At 55.0% G+C, this 19,338-nt stretch overlaps 1 protein-coding gene across 2 annotated transcripts in view; it reads left to right on the forward strand.

Annotated features, from left to right (window-relative positions):
* LOC147107937 (microtubule-associated serine/threonine-protein kinase 3-like) overlaps positions 1-19,338 on the forward strand; it is a 177,255-nt gene that overhangs the window by 73,138 nt on the left and 84,779 nt on the right. For both annotated transcript variants that reach the window (XM_086004302.1, XM_086004303.1), the window contains 9 exons: positions 53-210; positions 1,533-1,608; positions 2,892-3,101; positions 4,431-4,532; positions 4,993-5,125; positions 11,273-11,331; positions 14,655-14,740; positions 14,833-15,041; positions 16,347-16,485. In XM_086004302.1, the coding sequence (XP_085860428.1) occupies positions 53-210; positions 1,533-1,608; positions 2,892-3,101; positions 4,431-4,532; positions 4,993-5,125; positions 11,273-11,331; positions 14,655-14,740; positions 14,833-15,041; positions 16,347-16,485 (1,172 nt within the window). The remainder of the gene's footprint in view (positions 1-52; positions 211-1,532; positions 1,609-2,891; positions 3,102-4,430; positions 4,533-4,992; positions 5,126-11,272; positions 11,332-14,654; positions 14,741-14,832; positions 15,042-16,346; positions 16,486-19,338) is intronic.

The following is a 19,338-nucleotide window of genomic DNA, read 5'->3' on the forward strand; positions in this document are numbered from 1 at the left end:
TGTGTCTTTTCAGCTTAATCATTCCTCTTCCTCTTGTGGTGATTTTTTCCAGTCCTCCTCCTCCTCTCAGGAACGTTTGCATCAGCTGCCATTCCAGCCCACGCCAGATGAGCTCCGCTTCCTGTCCAAACACTTCTGCAGCACGGACAGTGTTGCTGACGAGGAGGGACGGCACTCGCCGAGCATCAGGCCTCGATCCAGGAGTCTCAGGTACGATGCACATCAGGAGCAGCCAGTCTGTGCACTCAGGAGGGCGGGAGAGACCCGTGGTTGTATCTGCACTACACGTTCCCATGCTGACACTGAATGTGGCCAATACTTGTAGTCCCAGCACTGCCCTATCGGGAGGACAGGACACCCTCACATACCTGTCGCAATTGCACACACGGCGTGGTGGACTTCGGGCAATAATGAGCCTCGAACAAGCAGATCAGCAGTTCCAAAGCCTACAGAGAGTGGAACACAATGGGAAGAGAGCCCTGAGCATATTTACCAGCCCCACTGTCTTATTTATTCCATTCGACTCCCACACCAGCTGTGGTCTGTTACTGAGACCAGAACCTTAACTCCAATTAGTGCAAACCAGAGTGACTGCAACCGCCTGCCATCCCAGCGCCGAGTCCAGCGGCGATTGCGGACTTTCACCCAATTGGTCAGGGTCATAAACCAGAGGTGAAAGGTCAATGTGCCACATTTACAGTTTGACATAATGGCCTAGAAATTCGGTGGCGCCCCGTTTGGGGTACCAAGCTCGCCTGGGCACCGGAATTACCGCTGCGAACGGAGCTGCTTGCGCCTGCCGGAAATTCAGTTTGAGCGCCCCAAGAGGGACACGGGGCACTGCTCGAGGCGCCCCGTGTCCCTCTTGGGGCGCTGAAACTGAATATCGCAGCGCAACGTGCCGCAGCGCCACATGCTGCGGCACGGCACGCTGCGGTACTGCAGGCCTTCCTCCCCTTCTTAAGGGGGAGGGGCCTGCTCCAGCGCGATGACCGATCGCGAGTGCCGGCAAAAGAGCCCGGCACCGAGGAGAAGTGCCGGGCTCTCGGGACACAGCCAGCACTGCCCGGGGTGGGGGATCAGGAGGCCGGGGACGACGGCGCGAGGAGGTGCTGGCAGGTGGCCACCGAAAAAAATGGCCGCCCCGCACCTCCACCTTAATTTGCGCCACTACCGCCACAGGTAGGCCCCGTGAATCAGTCGCGATTTGCGACCGGCGTTACAGCGGGGGGCGCGACCAAAATTCGCGATCGGGGTGCTGCGCACACCAATGACGCCATCGGTGGTGGCGCAGCACTACTGGCTAACGCCGCCATTAGCGCCCCGCTAAATATCGCAGGAGGCGTGGCCAGTGGCGCTAAAGCCACTGAGTGCCCTCTTTAGGTGCTAACTGGTGGCGCAGCCCACCGAATTTCTAGGCCAATATCTCCAATATCAATAATATCTCCAATATTAATGCTAACCCCAATATTACTAATATCAATAATATCACCAATATCAATAATATCTTTATTATTTCTATTTCCTTACAGCCCCGGGCGGTCATCGGTCTCCTTCGATAATGAGATTGTGATGATGAATCATGTTTACAAAGAGCGGTTTCCTAAGGTAAGGCATCAATACGACGGAACTCAGCATAACACCCTGTAACCCCGTCACATTACAGCCTGTGACCCCGTCACATTACAGCCTGTGACCCCGTCACATTACAGCCTGTGACCCCGTCACATTACACCCTGTGACCCCGTCACATTACACCCTGTGACCCCGTCACATTACACCCTGTGACCCCGTCACATTACACCCTGTGACCCCGTCACATTACAGCCTGTGATCCCGTCACATTACAGCCTGTGACCCCGTCACATTACACCCTGTGACCCCGTCACATTACACCCTGTGACCCCGTCACATTACAGCCTGTGACCCCGTCACATTACACCCTGTGATCCCGTCACATTACAGCCTGTGACCCCGTCACATTACACCCTGTGACCCCGTCACGTTACACCCTGTGACCCCGTCACATTACACCCTGTGACCCCGTCACATTACACCCTTTAACCCCGTCACATTACAGCCTGTAACCCCGTCACATTACACCCTGTGACCCCGTCACGTTACACCCTGTGACCCCGTCACATTACACCCTGTGACCCCGTCACATTACACCCTTTAACCCCGTCACATTACAGCCTGTAACCCCGTCACATTACACCTTGTGACCCCATCACATTACACCCTGTGACCCCGTCACGTTACACCCTGTGACCCCATCACATTACACCCTGTGACCCCGTCACGTTACACCCTGTGACCCCGTCACGTTACACCCTGTGACCCCGTCACATTACACCCTGTGACCCCGTCACATTACACGCTTTGACCCCGTCACGTTACAGCCTGTGACCCCGTCACATTACAGCCTTGATATTATACACTGTAAAGTGTCAGCCTTGGCTCAGTGGGTTGCACGCTCGCCTTTGAGTCAGAAGGTTGTGGGTTCAGGCCCCACTCCAGAGACTTGGACACAAAATCCAGGCTGACACTCCAATGCAGTACTGAGGGAGTGCTGCACTTTCGGAGAAGCGTTTTATCGATGAGATGTTAAACTGAGGCCACATCTGCCTTCTCAGGTGGATGTAAAAGATCCCATGGCACTATTGGAAAAGCAGGGGAGTTCTCCCCGGTGTCCTGGCCAATATTTATCCCTCAATCAATGTCATTACAACAAGTAAGGCTGACTGCAAAATCCTGTCACTATTCCTGCTGTCATTGTCTTGTTGGGTTTCATGTTGCCCCTTTCAATCTCTGCTTGGATGTGTTTTTTGTGTAACTTTTTACACACTCGCTGTACTCACCCTATGGTTTTTCTCTTCTGTTGGTGATAGGCCACAGCTCAGATGGAGGAACGACTTCAGGATATTGTCAGCAGCTTCTCGCCCGACAGCATTTTGCCGCTCGCCGATGGGGTGCTTGGGTTCATCCATCATCAGATCATCGAACTGGCACGAGACTGCCTGGAGAAGTCACATGAAGCCCTCATCACCTCCCGCTACTTCCTCGAGTTACAGGAAAATCTGGAGAAGATGCTGCAGGATGTAAGTCCCCAACCCAGTCCAACATAACTCAACCCGGTACAGCCCAACACAACTCAACACATTCCAACACAACACAGCACAGCCCAACCCGGTACAACCCGGTACAACCCAGCACAACCCAGCACAACCCAACCCGGTGCAACCCAGCACAACACAGCACAACCCAACCCGGTACAACCCAGCACAACCCGGTGCAACCCAGCACAACCCAGCACAACCCAGCACAACCCAACCCGGTGCAACCCAGCACAACACAGCACAACCCAACCCGGTACAACCCAGCACAACACAGCACAACCCAACCCGGTACAAGGGCAGCACGGTGGCATAGTGGTTAGCACTGTTGCCTCACAGCGCCAGGGACCCGGGTTCGAATCCGGCCTCGGGTGACTGTCTGTGTGGAGTTTGCACATTCTCCCCGTGTTTGCGTGGGTTTCCTCCGGGTGCTCCGGTTTCCTCCCACAGTCCAAAGATGTGCGGGTTAGGTTGATTGGCTATGATAAATTGACCCTTAGTGTTAGGGGGATTAAATACGTGGGGTTACGGGGATAGGGTGGGATATGTGTTGGTGTAGGGGTTACCAGGGATCGGGTGGGATATGTGTCGGTGCAGGCTCGATGGGCCGAAATGGCCTCTATCTGCACTGTGGGGTTTCTGTGATTCTGTGAACCCAGCACAACCCACCAAACCATGCCCCTCCCCCCCGCCATACCTGTTTATCGATGAACTCCCAGGCGTCCGTCTCGATGTGATCCTCGTACAGGTTGGTCGTCATGTTCATGAGTCCGATCCTGGACAGCCCGAAGTCGGTCAGTTTGATGTGACCCATCGAGGTGATCAACAGGCTGCAACCACAGCGAATGGTCATCACTTACTGGCCACTCGACTCTTTGCAACATCCCCTTAGGACACTCAACACATCCACCTAACAGGGCACCCGCCATCACCCTGTATACGGGGGTGGGGGGTTCAGTGTGGAGGGGGTGTCAGTGGGGGGGGGGGTCAGTGGGGGGGGGTCAGTGGGGGGGGTCAGTGTGGGGGGGTGGTGAGTGGGGGGGTCAGTGCTGGGGGGGTCAGTGGGGGGGGTCAGTGTGGGGGGGTGGTGAGTGGGGGGGTCAGTGTGGGGGGGTCTGTGGGGGGGTCAGTGTGGGGGGTCAGTGGGGGAGGTCAGTGTGGGGTGGGAGGTCAGTGGGGGCGGGTCAGGGGGGGGTCAGGAGGTCAGTATGGGGTGGGGGGGTTCCGGACCCCACTTTCCACCCCTCCCTGAACCCCCTCCCCCGTCCCTCTTGCTGTGCCCTCTGACTGAGATTCTCTGATGTTTCTCTCCAGGCCTTCGAACGTTCGGACAGTGATGAGGTAACGTTTATCACTCAGCTGGTGAGGAAGTTGCTGATGGTCATCGCTCGGCCGGCTCGTCTCCTGGAATGTTTGGTGAGTTTCACATTCTCCTCACGTCAGCACATGGAACTTCAACATCAGCAGGGGTGCAAAATGGACTGCCCGGTACAGGCCCACCCGGTACAGACCCTCCCGGCACAGACCCGCCCGGTACAGACCCGCCCGGCACAGACCCGCCCGGCACAGACCCGCCCGGCAGAGACCCGCCCGGCACAGGCCCGCCCGGCACAGACCCGCCCGGTACAGACCCGCCCAGTACAGACCCGCCCGGCACAGACCCGCCCGGCACAGACCCGCCAGGTACAGACCTGCCCGGCACAGACCCGCCAGGTACAGACCTGCCAGGAACAGACCTGCCCGGTACAGAACCCGCCTGGCACAGACCCGCCCGGCACAGACCCGCCAGGTACAATTACACTGTGAGTGACTCTGACCCTGAATAAGTGGCTTAGTTTGGTTATTAACTAACAGTTGTTCTGGATTTTTGTGGCAGGAGTTTGACCCCGAGGAGTTTTATCATTTGCTGGAAGCGGCAGAGGGTCATGCAAAGATCGGACAAGGAATAAAGACAGATATCCCGCGATACATCATTAGTCAGTTGGGCCTGACCAGGGATCCACTCCAGGGTAAGCATGTGTATTCGGCTTGTCTCTGAGATGTATTTATAATATTGCTCATTTTGCAGAACCTATAATTAGTTCCCTTGTACCATCTGTCATAAGAACATAAGAAATAGGAGCAAGACGAGGCCATTCGGCCCCTTGAGCCCACTCCACCATTCAGTAAGACCATGGCTGATCTTTGACCTGAACTCTCCGCACTCCATCACTGATTATTATCCGAGTACGCCAATTTGATTGAATTTTTCGAGGGGGTGACTAGATGTGTGGATGAGGGGAGTGCAGTTGATGTAGTCTACATGGACTTCAGTAAGGCTTTTGACAAAGTCCTGCATGGGAGATTGGTCAAGAAGGTAAGAGCCCATGGGATCCAGGGCAATTTGGCACATTGAATCCAAAATTGGCTCAGTGGCAGGAGGCAGAGGGTGATGGTCGAAGGTTGTTTTTGTGACTGGAAGCCTGTGTCCAGTGGTGTACCGCAGGGATCGGTGCTGGGCCCCTTGCTGTTTGTAGTGTACATTAATGATTTAGATATGAATGTAGGAGGTATGATCAGTAAGTTCGCAGATGACATGAAAATTGGTGGAGTGGTAAATAGCGAGGAGGGAAGCCTCAGGCTACAGGATGATATAGATGGGTTGGTCAGATGGGCAGAACAGTGGCAAATGGAATTTAACCCTGAAAAGTGTGAGGTGATGCATTTTGGGAGGACTAAAAAGGCAAGAGAATATACAATGAATGGTAGGACCCTAGGAAGGACAGAGGATCAGAGGGACCTTGGTGTGCATGTACATAGATCCCCGAAGGCAGCAGGTCAGCTAGATAAGGTGGTTAAAAAGGCATATGGGATACTTGCCTTCATTAGCCGAGGCATAGAATATAAGAGCAGGGAGGTTATGATGGAGCTGTACAAAACGCTAGTTAGGCCACAGCTGGAATACTGTGTGCAGTTCTGGTCGCCACACTATAGGAAGGATGTGATTGCATTGGAGAGGGTGCCGAGGAGATTCACCAGGATGTTACCTGGGCTGGAGCGCTTCAGCTATGAAGAGAGACTGGACAGGCTGGGGTTGTTTTCCTTAGAGCAGAGAAGGCTGAGGGGGGACCTGATTGAGGTGTAAAAAATTATGAGGGCATAGATAGAGTAGATAGAAAAGAACTTTTCCCCTTAGTAGAGGGGTCAATTTCCAGGGGGCATAGTTTCAAGGTAAGGGGCAGGAGGTTTAGAGGGGATTTGAGGAAAATCTTTTTCACCCAGATGGTGGTTGGAATCTGGAACTCACTGCCTGAAAGGGTGGTAGAGGCAGGAACCCTCACAACATTCAAGAAGCATTTGGATGAGCACTTGAAACGCCATAGCATACAAGGCTACGGACCAAGTGCTGGAAAATGGGATTAGATTAGACAGGGCTTGATGGCCGGCGTGGACACGATGGGCCGAAGGGCCTCTTTCTGTGCTGTATAACTCTATGGCCTAGAAATTCAGTTGCGTGCGCCAGCCGTTAGCGCGTTAAGAGGAGTAGACTTCGAGCGCTAGGCACTTAGCGGCCGGGCGCAGCGCGATCTGCGCCTACGCCCAACTTCAGTAGACATTTAGCGCCGGCGCAAAGTGTTTGCGCGCGCTCAGCTGCGCGCGCAGCTTATGACGTCATTTCGTCGTGCAACGCCCTTTGTGCGCCCCAAACCGGAACTTCAGTCGCGCCCGCCCAATGTGGGCGTGGCGGTGCTAAGAACTGTGAAGTGGAACGCAGCAGAGGCCCTGCGGGCCTCGGGGAGCGCTAATTAAAGGGCACTTACACTGAACTATAAAGGCCAGCCATTTTGCTGCAATGACTTTTGTGCAACGGGTTTCTGGACAGAGACCAAGGAAGAGACCTTACTGATTTGGCCCAACATAGGAGAGGTATTTTTGGCTTCTGGCCAGAGCTTGGAAATTTGCCTCATTGTGATTTCATTGTTTGCCAGTATATTATGGGGGCTGCATGGGGTGCCAACCCTCAGTTCCAGCATTATGTGCGAAGGGCTCGCAGACGCTGTGTGAGAGGGGCAGCCATGCCTAGACGCAGAGGGGGCATCAGGCGTCGGCAACGTAGGCCTTACCCACTCAGGGAATACCGCCAGCAGGTGTCCTATCTCACCATGACTGCCGCGCAGTGTGTTAAGAGGCTGCGCTTCAGAAGGGAGGTGGTTGCAGAGATCTGCCAGCTGCTTCACAGAGATCTGCGTCCACAGCTGATGTGCAGGACGTCTCTGTCGGTGGAAGTGAAGGTCACGGTGGCTCTGAACTTTTATGCAAGCGGCTCCTTCCAAGCCGCTGCTGGGGACATAGCTAACATATCCCAGTTCGCCGTGCATCGCTGCATCCGGCAGGTCACCGATGCCCTTTTCACAAGGAGACACCAATTCATCTCCTTCCCCATGACCCTGGAGAGGCAGGAGCAGCGTGCAGTCGGATTTGCGAGGATCGCGGACTTCCCCATGGTGCAGGGCGCCATTGACTGCACGCATGTGGCTTTGTGGGCACCTATCGACAATGCCGAGGATTACCGCAACCGGAAGGGCTACCATTCCCTCAATGTACAGCTGGTGTGTGACAACAGGCAGCGCATCCTAGCTGTCAATGCCTGCTTTCCAGGCAGCAGCCACGATGCATTTATCCTGCGCCAGACTACTGTGGCTGACATGTTCCAGGCACAGCCTCCCCCAAGAGGATGGCTTATCGGGGACAAAGGCTATCCTTTGTGTACATGGCTCATGACCCTGCTCCGCGCGCCCAGGACCCCTGCTGAGGAGGCATACAACGAAAGCCATCAAGCCACAAGGAACATCATAGAGCAAACGATTGGCGTCCTCAAGCAACGGTTCCGCTGCCTGGATCGCTCCGGCGAATCTCTGCAGTATTCGCCGGATAGAGTCTCCCAGTTCGTCGTCGTTTGCTGCATGCTGCACAACCTGGCTATCCGCAGGACTCAGGCACTGCCACCTCACGTTGGACCACCACCTCAGGAGGAGGACCATGAGGAGGAGGAGGAGGAGGAGTACCAGCCCAGGAGGGAGCCACAAGGTCCAAGGGCCGTCCGTCGGCGGCTTATTGAACGACACTTCTAGGCCCCCTGTCAGGGAATGGCTTGTGGCAATGAAGGGACATGAATGCAGCCGCTCCGCAAGCCCTCAGCCGGTTAACGCAACAACCACTTCAAACATCAAACATGGACAAGCTGAATAAAGAAAAAGCTTTATTGAACAAACTCAGGGCCCTTCCCACATGAAACCCAAAAACAGACAACACCCCCAAAAAACAGTCAAACACATGACTCACTCCCACAACCTGGGGAGGAATAACAAAACTTTTCCATCCAAATGGCCTTCACCCTCGGCCTTACCAAAACAACCACCCCATAGACAACACAACCACCCCCATATAAAAAAACATTTGGCAACACCCTCTACTTTGTGTGCCGAGAGGGCGAGTCCTTGTCCAGCCTTTTCCGGCCCCTGGCCGACCTGCTGCTCCGCCTCAACCTGGGCCCTGTGGGTGCTGCAAGGCTGGGGGAAGGCTCCTGAGGGGCACATGGCGTGACGGCAGATGCCCTTGGGGGTCGGCCTAGACGAGCTCTGGCCCTCAAGGGGCTGGCTGCTGACTGCTGCAGCTGTGGCTGGGCAGCATCAGTCTCTCCAGCAGCTCGTGGCAGCTTCACTGGGGGAGTGGCAGTGGTGGCTGCAGCAATGGGGGCAAGCTGGCTGATGCCAGGCGCTCGCTGCTCGCCTGAGACACTGGCACTCGGCCGGGCTGGCACTGCAGCAAGCGCAGCAATCTGCTGAAGGCCAGACCGCTGTGCTGCTGCAGCGCGGCGGGTGCCCTGGCGATGCCTGGCTGACACAGCGAGTGTGGCAGCAGTGAGTGCCCGTACTGCCCTGGTCTGTGCCCGCATCAGACCAGCCAGTGACTGCACGGCACCACTGATCAACTGGCCACTCGCTGCCTGTGCTGCCCTGAAGTCGTCCCGACTCGCGTCCTGTGCTGCCCTGAATTCGGCCCGACTCGCGTCCTGTGCTGCCCCGAATTGCTCGAAACCCCTGGCCTGTGCTGCCCCGAGTTGCTCGAAACCCCTGGCCTGTGAGGCCCTGAAATCGGACACACTATGAGCCAGGGACTCGATGGCCTCAGGCAACCGTGCCACAACCCCCATGAACTCGGTGTGCCGGCGATCCGAGTCCGCGGACATTTGATCGAGGAGGCGCACCTCCTGGGCGAGGACCGTCTCCGGACTGGAGGCCGGACTCTCCCTCTGGGGAGAAGGCCGCCGAGCTGGCCGACCCTTCCCGCGTGGCTGGACGCCACTGGGCCCAGCAACTACACTCCCCTGCAACACTTCCCCCCTCTGGGGAGAAAGCCGCCGAGCTGCCCAACCCTTCCCGCGTGGCTGGACGCCACTGGGCACAGGAGCTACACTCCCCTGCAACACTTCCCCCCTCTGGGGAGAAGGCCGCGAACTGCCCGACCCTTCCCTCGTGGCTGGACGCCACTGGGCACAGGAGCTACACCCCCCTGCAACACTTCCCCCTGGCTCTCCTCCAGGGAAGACGTGTCCCTTCCATTGCCATCCCCTGGCGCGGATGAGGGTTCCCCCGATGGGCCGCCTTCCTCTTGCTCCTCCTCCTCTTCCGAGGGACTGTCACTGGCAGCTTCAGGGACCTCCTCCTCACCAGCTGAAAGCAGGAAGGCACAAGAGTAGCTTTAGAGTGAGGACAGGGCGTCAGCGAGGGAGGCATGAGTGGTGGCATTCAGCGCATTGGTCGGACAGTGGCAAAGAATGTAGATCTGAAGCGCAAGGGGAACGAGAGAGGTCCAAAAGGTCATGTCCTTACCATTGGGGCCCAGCACAGGGTCGGCATCTCCACATGCAACGGGGCCAATCAGCCGGCCACCCATGAGTCGACCCACGCGCTCCTCCAGGTCACTGAGCTGCTGGAACTGGGGACGGCCTCCCCCAGTGTCAGTCCGGCTCCTCAGATTCTGGGCCAGCTTGGCCTGCAAGAGAAAGGACGGCCTCTAAGTACAGTGTGGTGCCCTGTTGTTGTGTGCACTGCCTCCCATGGTCGAATAGCTTGGCCAGTGTGGTGCCCTGTTGCTGTATGCACTGCCTCCCATGGTCGAATAGCTTGGCCAGTGTGGTGCCCTGTTGCTGTATACACTGCCTCCCATGGTCGAATAGCTTGGCCAGTGTGGTGCCCTGTTGCTGTATGCACTGCCTCCCATGGTCGAATAGCTTGGCCAGTGTGGTGCCCTGTTGCTGTATGCACTGCCTCCCATGGTCGAATAGCTTGGCCAGTGTGTAAAGTGCAGAAAGTGCAATTGATGTTCATGCCAGTGCCATAGCTGCTGGATGAGGGCTGGCCATTAGGGCTTTGAGGTCCCTTTGCCCATAATGTGAGGTGCACATGCAAGGATGAGGAGGACACTGGAAAGGGTACTCACCCTGACAATCCGAGTGAGGTCGTTAAACTTTTTCCGGCATTGGACACCAGTCCTGGGGACATCGCAGGTGGCTGTGACCCTCTGGGCGACATCCCTCCAGGCTTTCCTGTACACCCTGGTGGCAGGCTTCTTGCCACTGTCCGGGAACAAGATATGGCATCTCCTCTCCAAAGCCCTAACCAGCACCTTTAAATCATGGGCAGAGAAGCGCTGCGCTCGCTCACGGGCCCTCTGCATCCTTCCTGGCGCTATTTCTCTCCAGCAGTAGTGTTTAGGCCTAGCTGGAGGGCTGCAGTATCCAGGGCGTGGCAGCAGACCAAATCTACCCTTCCCCCTTTAAGAGCTGGCCGGCGCCAGGGTGTCTGCTGTCAATCAAGAAATGACCGCACCTGCGCTGCGCCCGGCCTCGGCGGTATCACTCTGCACCGCCGGCTTAGCGCCTAAAGATAGCCGTGCATCGCCAGTTTTAGCGCTCGAGCAAACTCCTTGGCCAAAGCTACTGAATATCGGCGAAGTGGCCTCCACTTGCGCTGGGCGCAAACTTTAGCGGCCGCCCGACTTTACAGCCCCAAAAGTGGCGATACTGAATTTCTAGGCCTATAACTCTACGTGGATTTCACGCGTATTGTGTGTGCAGAATTTACTCCAATTTGCAATTATGTTTGTTTATCCAGAAATGGTTCAGTTGGACGGTTTTAACACAATCTCCCCGGATACGGATGATTTTCAGGATGTGAGTAGATATAATTATCTTTTCTCTTTTCAGATATAAGAAGTTTTTGATGTTGAAGTGCAGGAATATGGATGTGATAGAGGGGCAATAGTTCAGAGTGAGGAGCAATAGTCAGAAGGTCGCAGATTCAAGTCCCACTCCAGAGACTTGAGCGCATAACCCAGGCCAACACCCCCAGTGCAGTACTGAGGGAGCGCTGCACTGTCGGAGGGGCAGTACTGAGGGAGCGCTGCACTGTCGGAGGGGCAGTACTGAGGGAGTGCTGCACTGTCGGAGGGGCAGTACTGAGGGAGCGCTGCACTGTCGGAGGGGCAGTACTGAGGGAGCGCTGCACTGTCAGAGGGGCAGTACTGAGGGAGCGCCGCACTGTCGGAGGGGCAGTACTGTACTGAGGGAGCACTGCACTGTCGGAGGGGCAGTACTGAGGGAGCGCTGCACTGTCGGAGGGGCAGTACTGAGGGAGTGCTGCACTGTCGGAGGGGCAGTACTGAGGGAGTGCCGCACTGTCAGAGGGGCAGTACTGAGGGAGCGCCGCACTGTCGGAGGGGCAGTACTGTACTGAGGGAGCACTGCACTGTCGGAGGGGCAGTACTGAGGGAGCACTGCACTGTCGGAGAGTCAGTACTGAGGGAGCGCTGCACTGTCGGAGGGGCAGTACTGAGGGAGCGCTGCACTGTCGGAGGGGCAGTACTGAGGGAGCGCTGCACTGTCGGAGGGGCAGTACTGAGGGAGCGCTGCACTGTCGGAGGGGCAGTACTGAGGGAGCGCTGCACTGTCGGAGGGGCAGTACTGAGGGAGCGCCGCACTGTCGGAGGGGCAGTACTGAGGGAGCGCTGCACTGTCGGAGAGTCAGTACTGAGGGAGTGCGGCACTGTCAGAGGGGCAGTACTGAGGGAGTGCTGCACTGTCAGAGGGGCAGTACTGAGGGAGTGCTGCACTGTCGGAGGGGCAGTACTGAGGGAGCGCTGCACTGTCGGAGAGTCAGTACTGAGGGAGTGCTGCACTGTCGGAGGGGCAATACTGAGGGAGTGCTGCACTGTCAGAGGGGCAGTACTGAGGGAGTGCTGCACTGTCGGAGGGGCAGTACTGAGGGAGCGCTGCACTGTCGGAGAGTCAGTACTGTACTGAGGGAGCACTGCACTGTCGGAGGGGCAGTACTGAGGGAGCGCTGCACTGTCGGAGGGTCAGTACTGAGGGAGTGCTGCACTGTCGGAGGGGCAGTACTGAGGGAGCGCTGCACTGTCGGAGAGTCAGTACTGTCCTGAGGGAGCACTGCACTGTCGGAGGGGCAGTACTGAGGGAGCGCTGCACTGTCGGAGGGGCAATACTGAGGGAGTGCTGCACTGTCAGAGGGGCAGTACTGAGGGAGTGCTGCACTGTCGGAGGGGCAGTACTGAGGGAGCGCTGCACTGTCGGAGGGGCAGTACTGAGGGAGCGCCGCACTGTCGGAGGGGCAGTACTGTACTGAGGGAGCACTGCACTGTCGGAGGGGCAGTACTGAGGGAGCGCTGCACTGTCGGAGGGGCAGTACTGAGGGAGTGCTGCACTGTCGGAGGGGCAGTACTGAGGGAGTGCCGCACTGTCAGAGGGGCAGTACTGAGGGAGCGCCGCACTGTCGGAGGGGCAGTACTGTACTGAGGGAGCACTGCACTGTCGGAGGGGCAGTACTGAGGGAGCACTGCACTGTCGGAGAGTCAGTACTGAGGGAGCGCTGCACTGTCGGAGGGGCAGTACTGAGGGAGCGCTGCACTGTCGGAGGGGCAGTACTGAGGGAGCGCTGCACTGTCGGAGGGGCAGTACTGAGGGAGCGCTGCACTGTCGGAGGGGCAGTACTGAGGGAGCGCTGCACTGTCGGAGGGGCAGTACTGAGGGAGCGCCGCACTGTCGGAGGGGCAGTACTGAGGGAGCGCTGCACTGTCGGAGAGTCAGTACTGAGGGAGTGCGGCACTGTCAGAGGGGCAGTACTGAGGGAGTGCTGCACTGTCAGAGGGGCAGTACTGAGGGAGTGCTGCACTGTCGGAGGGGCAGTACTGAGGGAGCGCTGCACTGTCGGAGAGTCAGTACTGAGGGAGTGCTGCACTGTCGGAGGGGCAATACTGAGGGAGTGCTGCACTGTCAGAGGGGCAGTACTGAGGGAGTGCTGCACTGTCGGAGGGGCAGTACTGAGGGAGCGCTGCACTGTCGGAGAGTCAGTACTGTACTGAGGGAGCACTGCACTGTCGGAGGGGCAGTACTGAGGGAGCGCTGCACTGTCGGAGGGTCAGTACTGAGGGAGTGCTGCACTGTCGGAGGGGCAGTACTGAGGGAGCGCTGCACTGTCGGAGAGTCAGTACTGTCCTGAGGGAGCACTGCACTGTCGGAGGGGCAGTACTGAGGGAGCGCTGCACTGTTGGAGGGGCAGTACTGAGGGAGAGCTGCACTGTCGGAGGGTCAGTACTGAGGGAGCGCCGCACTGTCGGAGGGGCAGTACTGAGGGAGCGCTGCACTGTTGGAGGGACAGTACTGAGGGAGCGCTGCACTGTCGGAGGGGCAGTACTGAGGGAGCACTGCACTGTTGGCGGGGCAGTACTGAGGGAGCGCTGCACTGCTGGAGGTGCAGTACTGAGGGAGCGCTGCACTGTTGGAGGGGCAGTACTGAGGGAGAGCTGTACTGTCGGAGGGTCAGTACTGAGGGAGTGCTGCACTGTCGCAGGGTCAGTACTGAGGGAGTGCCGCACTGTCAGAGGGGCAGTACTGAGGGAACGCTGCACTGCTGGAGGTGCAGTACTGAGGGAGCGCTGCACTGTCGGAGGGGCAGCACTGAGGGAGCGCTGCACTGTCGGATGGGCAGTACTGAGGGAGTGCTGCACTGTCGGAGGTGCCATCTTTCGGATGAGATATTAAACCAAGGCCCTGTCTGCCCTCTCAGATGGATGTAAAAGATCCCATGGCACTATTAGAAGAACAGCAGGGGAGTTTTCCCTGGTGACCTGGGGCCAATATTTATCCTTCAACCAAATAATCACTAAAGAAGATTATCTGGTCATTATCACATTGCTGTTTGTGGGAGCTTGCTGTGTGCAAATTGGCTGTTGCGTTTCCTACATTACAACAGTGGCTACACTTCAAAAAGTACTTCATTGGCTGTAAAGCGCTTTGGAAAGCCCTGAGGTTATGAAAAGCAATAGTGCAGGGCCAGGGGCAGTAAATTGAAGATCGGTAGTTGATGGGGTCAGTGGTGTGAATTTTTTTTAGTTTCTCAGGGCTGCAATTCCATATTTTCCACTGAATCTCTGGTAAGGAAAGAATGATCATTTTTAATTCAAAAAATGTTGTTTTGTCAGAACCGAGTCATATCGATTCCATCGCGCAGAAAACCCAGTGAGTGCGATTTTGAGACAATTAAACTGATCAGTAACGGAGCGTATGGGTAGGTCAAAGACTCATTACTTTCAAATCCTTCCCTTGAGCAGCAGTGAGTTGCAGTAACTGAATGATTTGAGCTGGTGTTTGTGTCCCTAGGGCCGTGTACCTCGTCCGACACACAGAAACAAGGCAGCGATTCGCCATGAAGAAGGTCAACAAACACAACCTGATCCTGAGGAATCAAATCCAGCAGGTGTTTGTAGAGCGCGACATTCTGACTTTCGCTGAGAACCCATTTGTTGTCAGCATGTATTGCTCCTTCGAAACCAGGCGCCACCTCTGCATGGTGATGGAGTATGTGGAAGGTAAGCCGGAGGATCGGCAGCAGCACAGGGCCCAGGCCACTCGCGTTTGTCAATCTGAAGTTGTGACCAGGGTTTGGTTCCATGACTGCGTTATTTCCCAATATCGAGATATTGTGCCCGTGACACCAGGGTAAAATGCACCATCATTAAAAGTTTGTTTAGCCACACTCACTCAATCAACTTCAAGCCACGATGGATGTTTTGGATTCGGTGAGCTTGATGTGCTGATCCGGAGTGAGTCCATTTAATGCACTAACCCAGCGTGACTACGTTTAATGAACTCAGTGGACTGTGTCTGTAACACACGTCACCTGGTGCATTACCGCAACCACTTGGGCTCAGCACATTAAATACAGAGCCGGGGGCTGCCGGCGCGGTGGGCCGGGGACTGCCGGTGCGGTGGGCCGGGGAATGCTGGCGCAGTGGGACGGGGAATGCCGGCACGGTGGGCCGGGGAATGCCGGCGCGGTGGGACGAGGAATGCTGGCGCGGTGGGACGGGGAATGCTGGCGCGGTGCGACGGGGAATGCCGGCGCGGTGGGACAGGGTATATTCAGGTCTATGCCCATCTTCTGCGGTTGATCCGCAGAACCTCTGGTGAAACAACATAAATGGCTGAACACTGCAGTTTCTCCGAGGCTTGGGCTGAGGTTATTGCAGGAGATTAGGGCAGGAGATTAGGAGACACACGCTGAGATTCTCCTTCACCGCAATTAACAGACGGCTGGAGCGACTGACACAGAATTTTTACCGTTTCCGCCAATCTTGCACCATAACTTCAGCGGCTACACAAAGAAATGCTGTCAATGGTAAAATGCCGAGTTAGGGCGGGCAATCAAGAGAACACACACGGAAATGCTACCCTTCTTTGACGAATGGATTGAGCCAATGTGGAGGTCTGACCTTGTCCATTCTGTGCTTGGCACGGCGAGAGGGGCAAAGTCTGTAACCGACTGACCCCACGAATGGTTCTCATTTCTGTGCTAACAACAACAATTTGCATTTATATAGCGCCTTTAACATAGTAAAATGTCCCAAGGTGCTTCACAGGAGCGATTATCAAACATAATTCAACAACAAGCCACATTCGGAGATATTAGGGCAGGAGACCAAAAGCTTGGTCAAAGAGATAGTTTTTAAGGAGCGTCCCAAAGGAGGAGAGAGAGGCGGAGAGGTTTAGGGAGGGAATTCTGGAACTTAGGGCCCAGGCAGCTGAAGGCACGGCCGCCAATAGTGGAACAATTAAAATCGGGGATGGACAAGGTACCAGCGCTGGGTCTGACTGTATCTGCTCCATGTGTTTAGGTGGAGACTGCGCCAATCTCCTGAAGAATATTGGTCCCCTGCCGGTTGACATGACCAGGATGTATTTTGCAGAAACAGTTCTGGCCCTGGAATATCTCCACAACTATGGCATTGTGCATCGGGACCTCAAACCAGACAAGTAAGAAAGGTCACGTTAGAAAACCTGAGCTTCACAAGCTGGGCAAAGCATCGAATATTGACAGCCACACACTCCCTGGCCCTCCCTCCCTGGCCATCGCTCCCCACCTCGCCCTCACCCGTGCCCGCCCCCCCTCGCACCCTCCTTGTCTGTCTATCTCTCCCTCTCTCTTGCTCTCTCTCTCACCCTCCCTGCCTCTCTCTCTCTCGCCCTCACTGTCTGTGTCTCTGCCTCTCTCTCTCCCTCCCTCCCTCCCTGTCTCTCGCCCTGTCTATGGATGTGATTTAAATGGACTTACAGAAGGCATTTGATAAAGTCCCTCATAAGAGGCTGTTAGCTAAAGTTGAAGCTCAATAAGGAGTGTAGAAGAGCATGCCAGGAGCAGCACCAGGCGTACCTAAAAATGAGGTGCCAACCTGGGGAAGCTGCAACACAGGACTACATGCATGTTAAAAAGCAGAAGCAGCATGCTATAGACAGAGCTAAGCGATCCCACAATCAACGGATCAGATCAAAGCTCTGCAGTCCTGCCACATTCAGTCGTGAATGGTGGTGGACAAATAAACAACTAACGGGTGGAGGAGGCGCCATGAATATCCCCATCCTCAATGATAGCAGAGCCCAGCACGTGAGTGCAAAAGACAAGGCTGAAGTGATTGCAACCATCTTCAGCCAGAAGTGCCGAGTGGATGATCCATATCGGCCTACTCCTGAGGTCCCCATCATCACAGAAGCCAGTCTTCAGCCAATTCGATTCATTCCACGTGATATCAAGAAACAGCTGAGCGCACTGGATACAGCAAAGGCTATGGGCCCTGACAACATCCCGGCTATTGTGCTGAAGACTTGTGCTCCAGAACTAGCAGCGCCTCTAGCCAAGCTGTTCCAGTACAGCTACAAGACTGGCATCTATCTGACAATGTGGAAAACTGCCCATGTATATCCTGTCCACAAAAAGCAGGACAAGACAAATCCAATCCGGCCAATTACCGCTGTAACGTCCGTGTGTAATTGAGACACGGACTGCAAGAGTTGGTTATAACAGGTGTTTACTGAATGGAGACAAAACTGGAACTACTATACAAAGTTACTACACAGGCTTATATACCGGGGTGGTCACTACTGGTACTGCAGTATACAGGGGCTGCAGAATATAGTTCCTTCTTCAAAGTACATACACTACAATTCCTCCCCTTTTAGCTAAACAGTACATAACATTCGATTAATAATTAAATAACATATTTACAATTACAGTTGCTATATACATTAGCTGAAGTTAAGCAATTATAAATTCAGTCTTTGAGGAGGCTTCCTGATTCTGTCCAGATAACGCCTCTTTGGGGTATCAGGTTCTTCTGGCAAAGTTGATTCGGGATCAACGTCGTTGTTTGGTTCGTCTGCTTCCAATATCACCGATTCTGAGGTAGATGCAATTAGTACTTCGGTTTCATCACCAGGTGTATCGGATCGTGGTGTGGATTTGACGTTTTCCAGTGACTCTAGAATCTGGTCAGCATGGCGTCTTACAATGCTCTCTCCAACGTCCACGGTATACATTAGAGGTCCTTGCCGTGTGCAGATCGTTCCTGGCTGCCACTTCTCTGTGCGGTAGTCCCGGGCCAAAACTGGTTGACCTATCTTAAAACTCCTGGTTGGCCTTTCATTCATATTCTGAAACTGCCTGTTCTCCACATCTCTTCTGATGTTTGGCTTAACCAAATCCAAGCGGCATCTTAGTCTTCGATTGAAGAACATCATGGCTGGAGTTTGGTTGGTAACCGCATGTGTCGCATTCCGGTAGGCAAACAAGAAGTTATCCACCTTGTGTTGTAGGGGTATGTCTTCATTACACATTGCCTTGATAGCCTTCTTGAATGTTTGAACGAACCTCTCAGCCAATCCATTGGTGGCTGGATGATATGGGGCGGATGTGTAATGCTTAACACCATTGTTCTTTAAGAACCTCCGGAATTCTTCAGACACAAACTGTGGTCCATTGTCGGAGCAAATCTATTCAGGCAGCCCATTTCTGGCGAATATGGTTCGTAAGACTGTGATGGTTTTTTCTGTGGTGGTTGAGGACATTTTTATTACCTCTGGCCACTTTGAATGTGCATCCACCGCAATTAAAAACATCGAGTCCATGAAGGGACCAGCAAAATCAATGTGCACCCTTTGCCATGGAGATGAGGGCCACTCCCATGGATGTAGAGGGGCTTGTGGTGGGGCGTTTTGGACCTTCTGGCATCCTGTACAGCTCTTGGTCATCTCTTCGATTTCTCTATCGATTCCTGGCCACCACACAAACGCTTTGGCTAAGTTCTTCATTTTTACCCCTCCCAGATGACCCTCATGAAGCTCATTGAGCACTCTATCCTTCAATTTGGGTGGAATTACTACTCTGGATCCACATATCAAGGTTCCTCGGCACACTGACAGCTGTTCTCTTCTCGGCAAGAATGCTGGCAACAGTGGTTCGCCATGTGCTGGCCATCCCTTCAGCGTTAAATCATGGACCCTGGAGAGTGTCGGGTCATTTCGTGTTTCCTTTTCTATGTTTGCATTCGTCACAGGTAGACATTCGACTATGGTCGAGTGGAATATCTCCACAGGATCCACTGCAGGTGCTTCTTCCACCGTCGGCAACGGTAGGCGCGACAATCCATCAGCATTCCCATGCTGTTTAGTTCCTTTGTACTCGATGTCATATTGGTGTGCCCCTAGGAAAAGGGACCACCTCTGTAGCCGTTGTGCTGTCATTATCGGGACGCCCTTCCTAGGGTTGAAAATGGAGACAAGAGGTTGATGATCAGTCAGTAGAGTAAATTTCTGTCCGTGCAGGTAGTGATTGAA

Source organism: Somniosus microcephalus, chromosome 13, assembly GCF_052327205.1.
Source record: "Somniosus microcephalus isolate GS21.2 chromosome 13, FLI_Smic_1.0, whole genome shotgun sequence".
NCBI classification, from domain to species: Eukaryota; Metazoa; Chordata; class Chondrichthyes; order Squaliformes; family Somniosidae; genus Somniosus; species Somniosus microcephalus.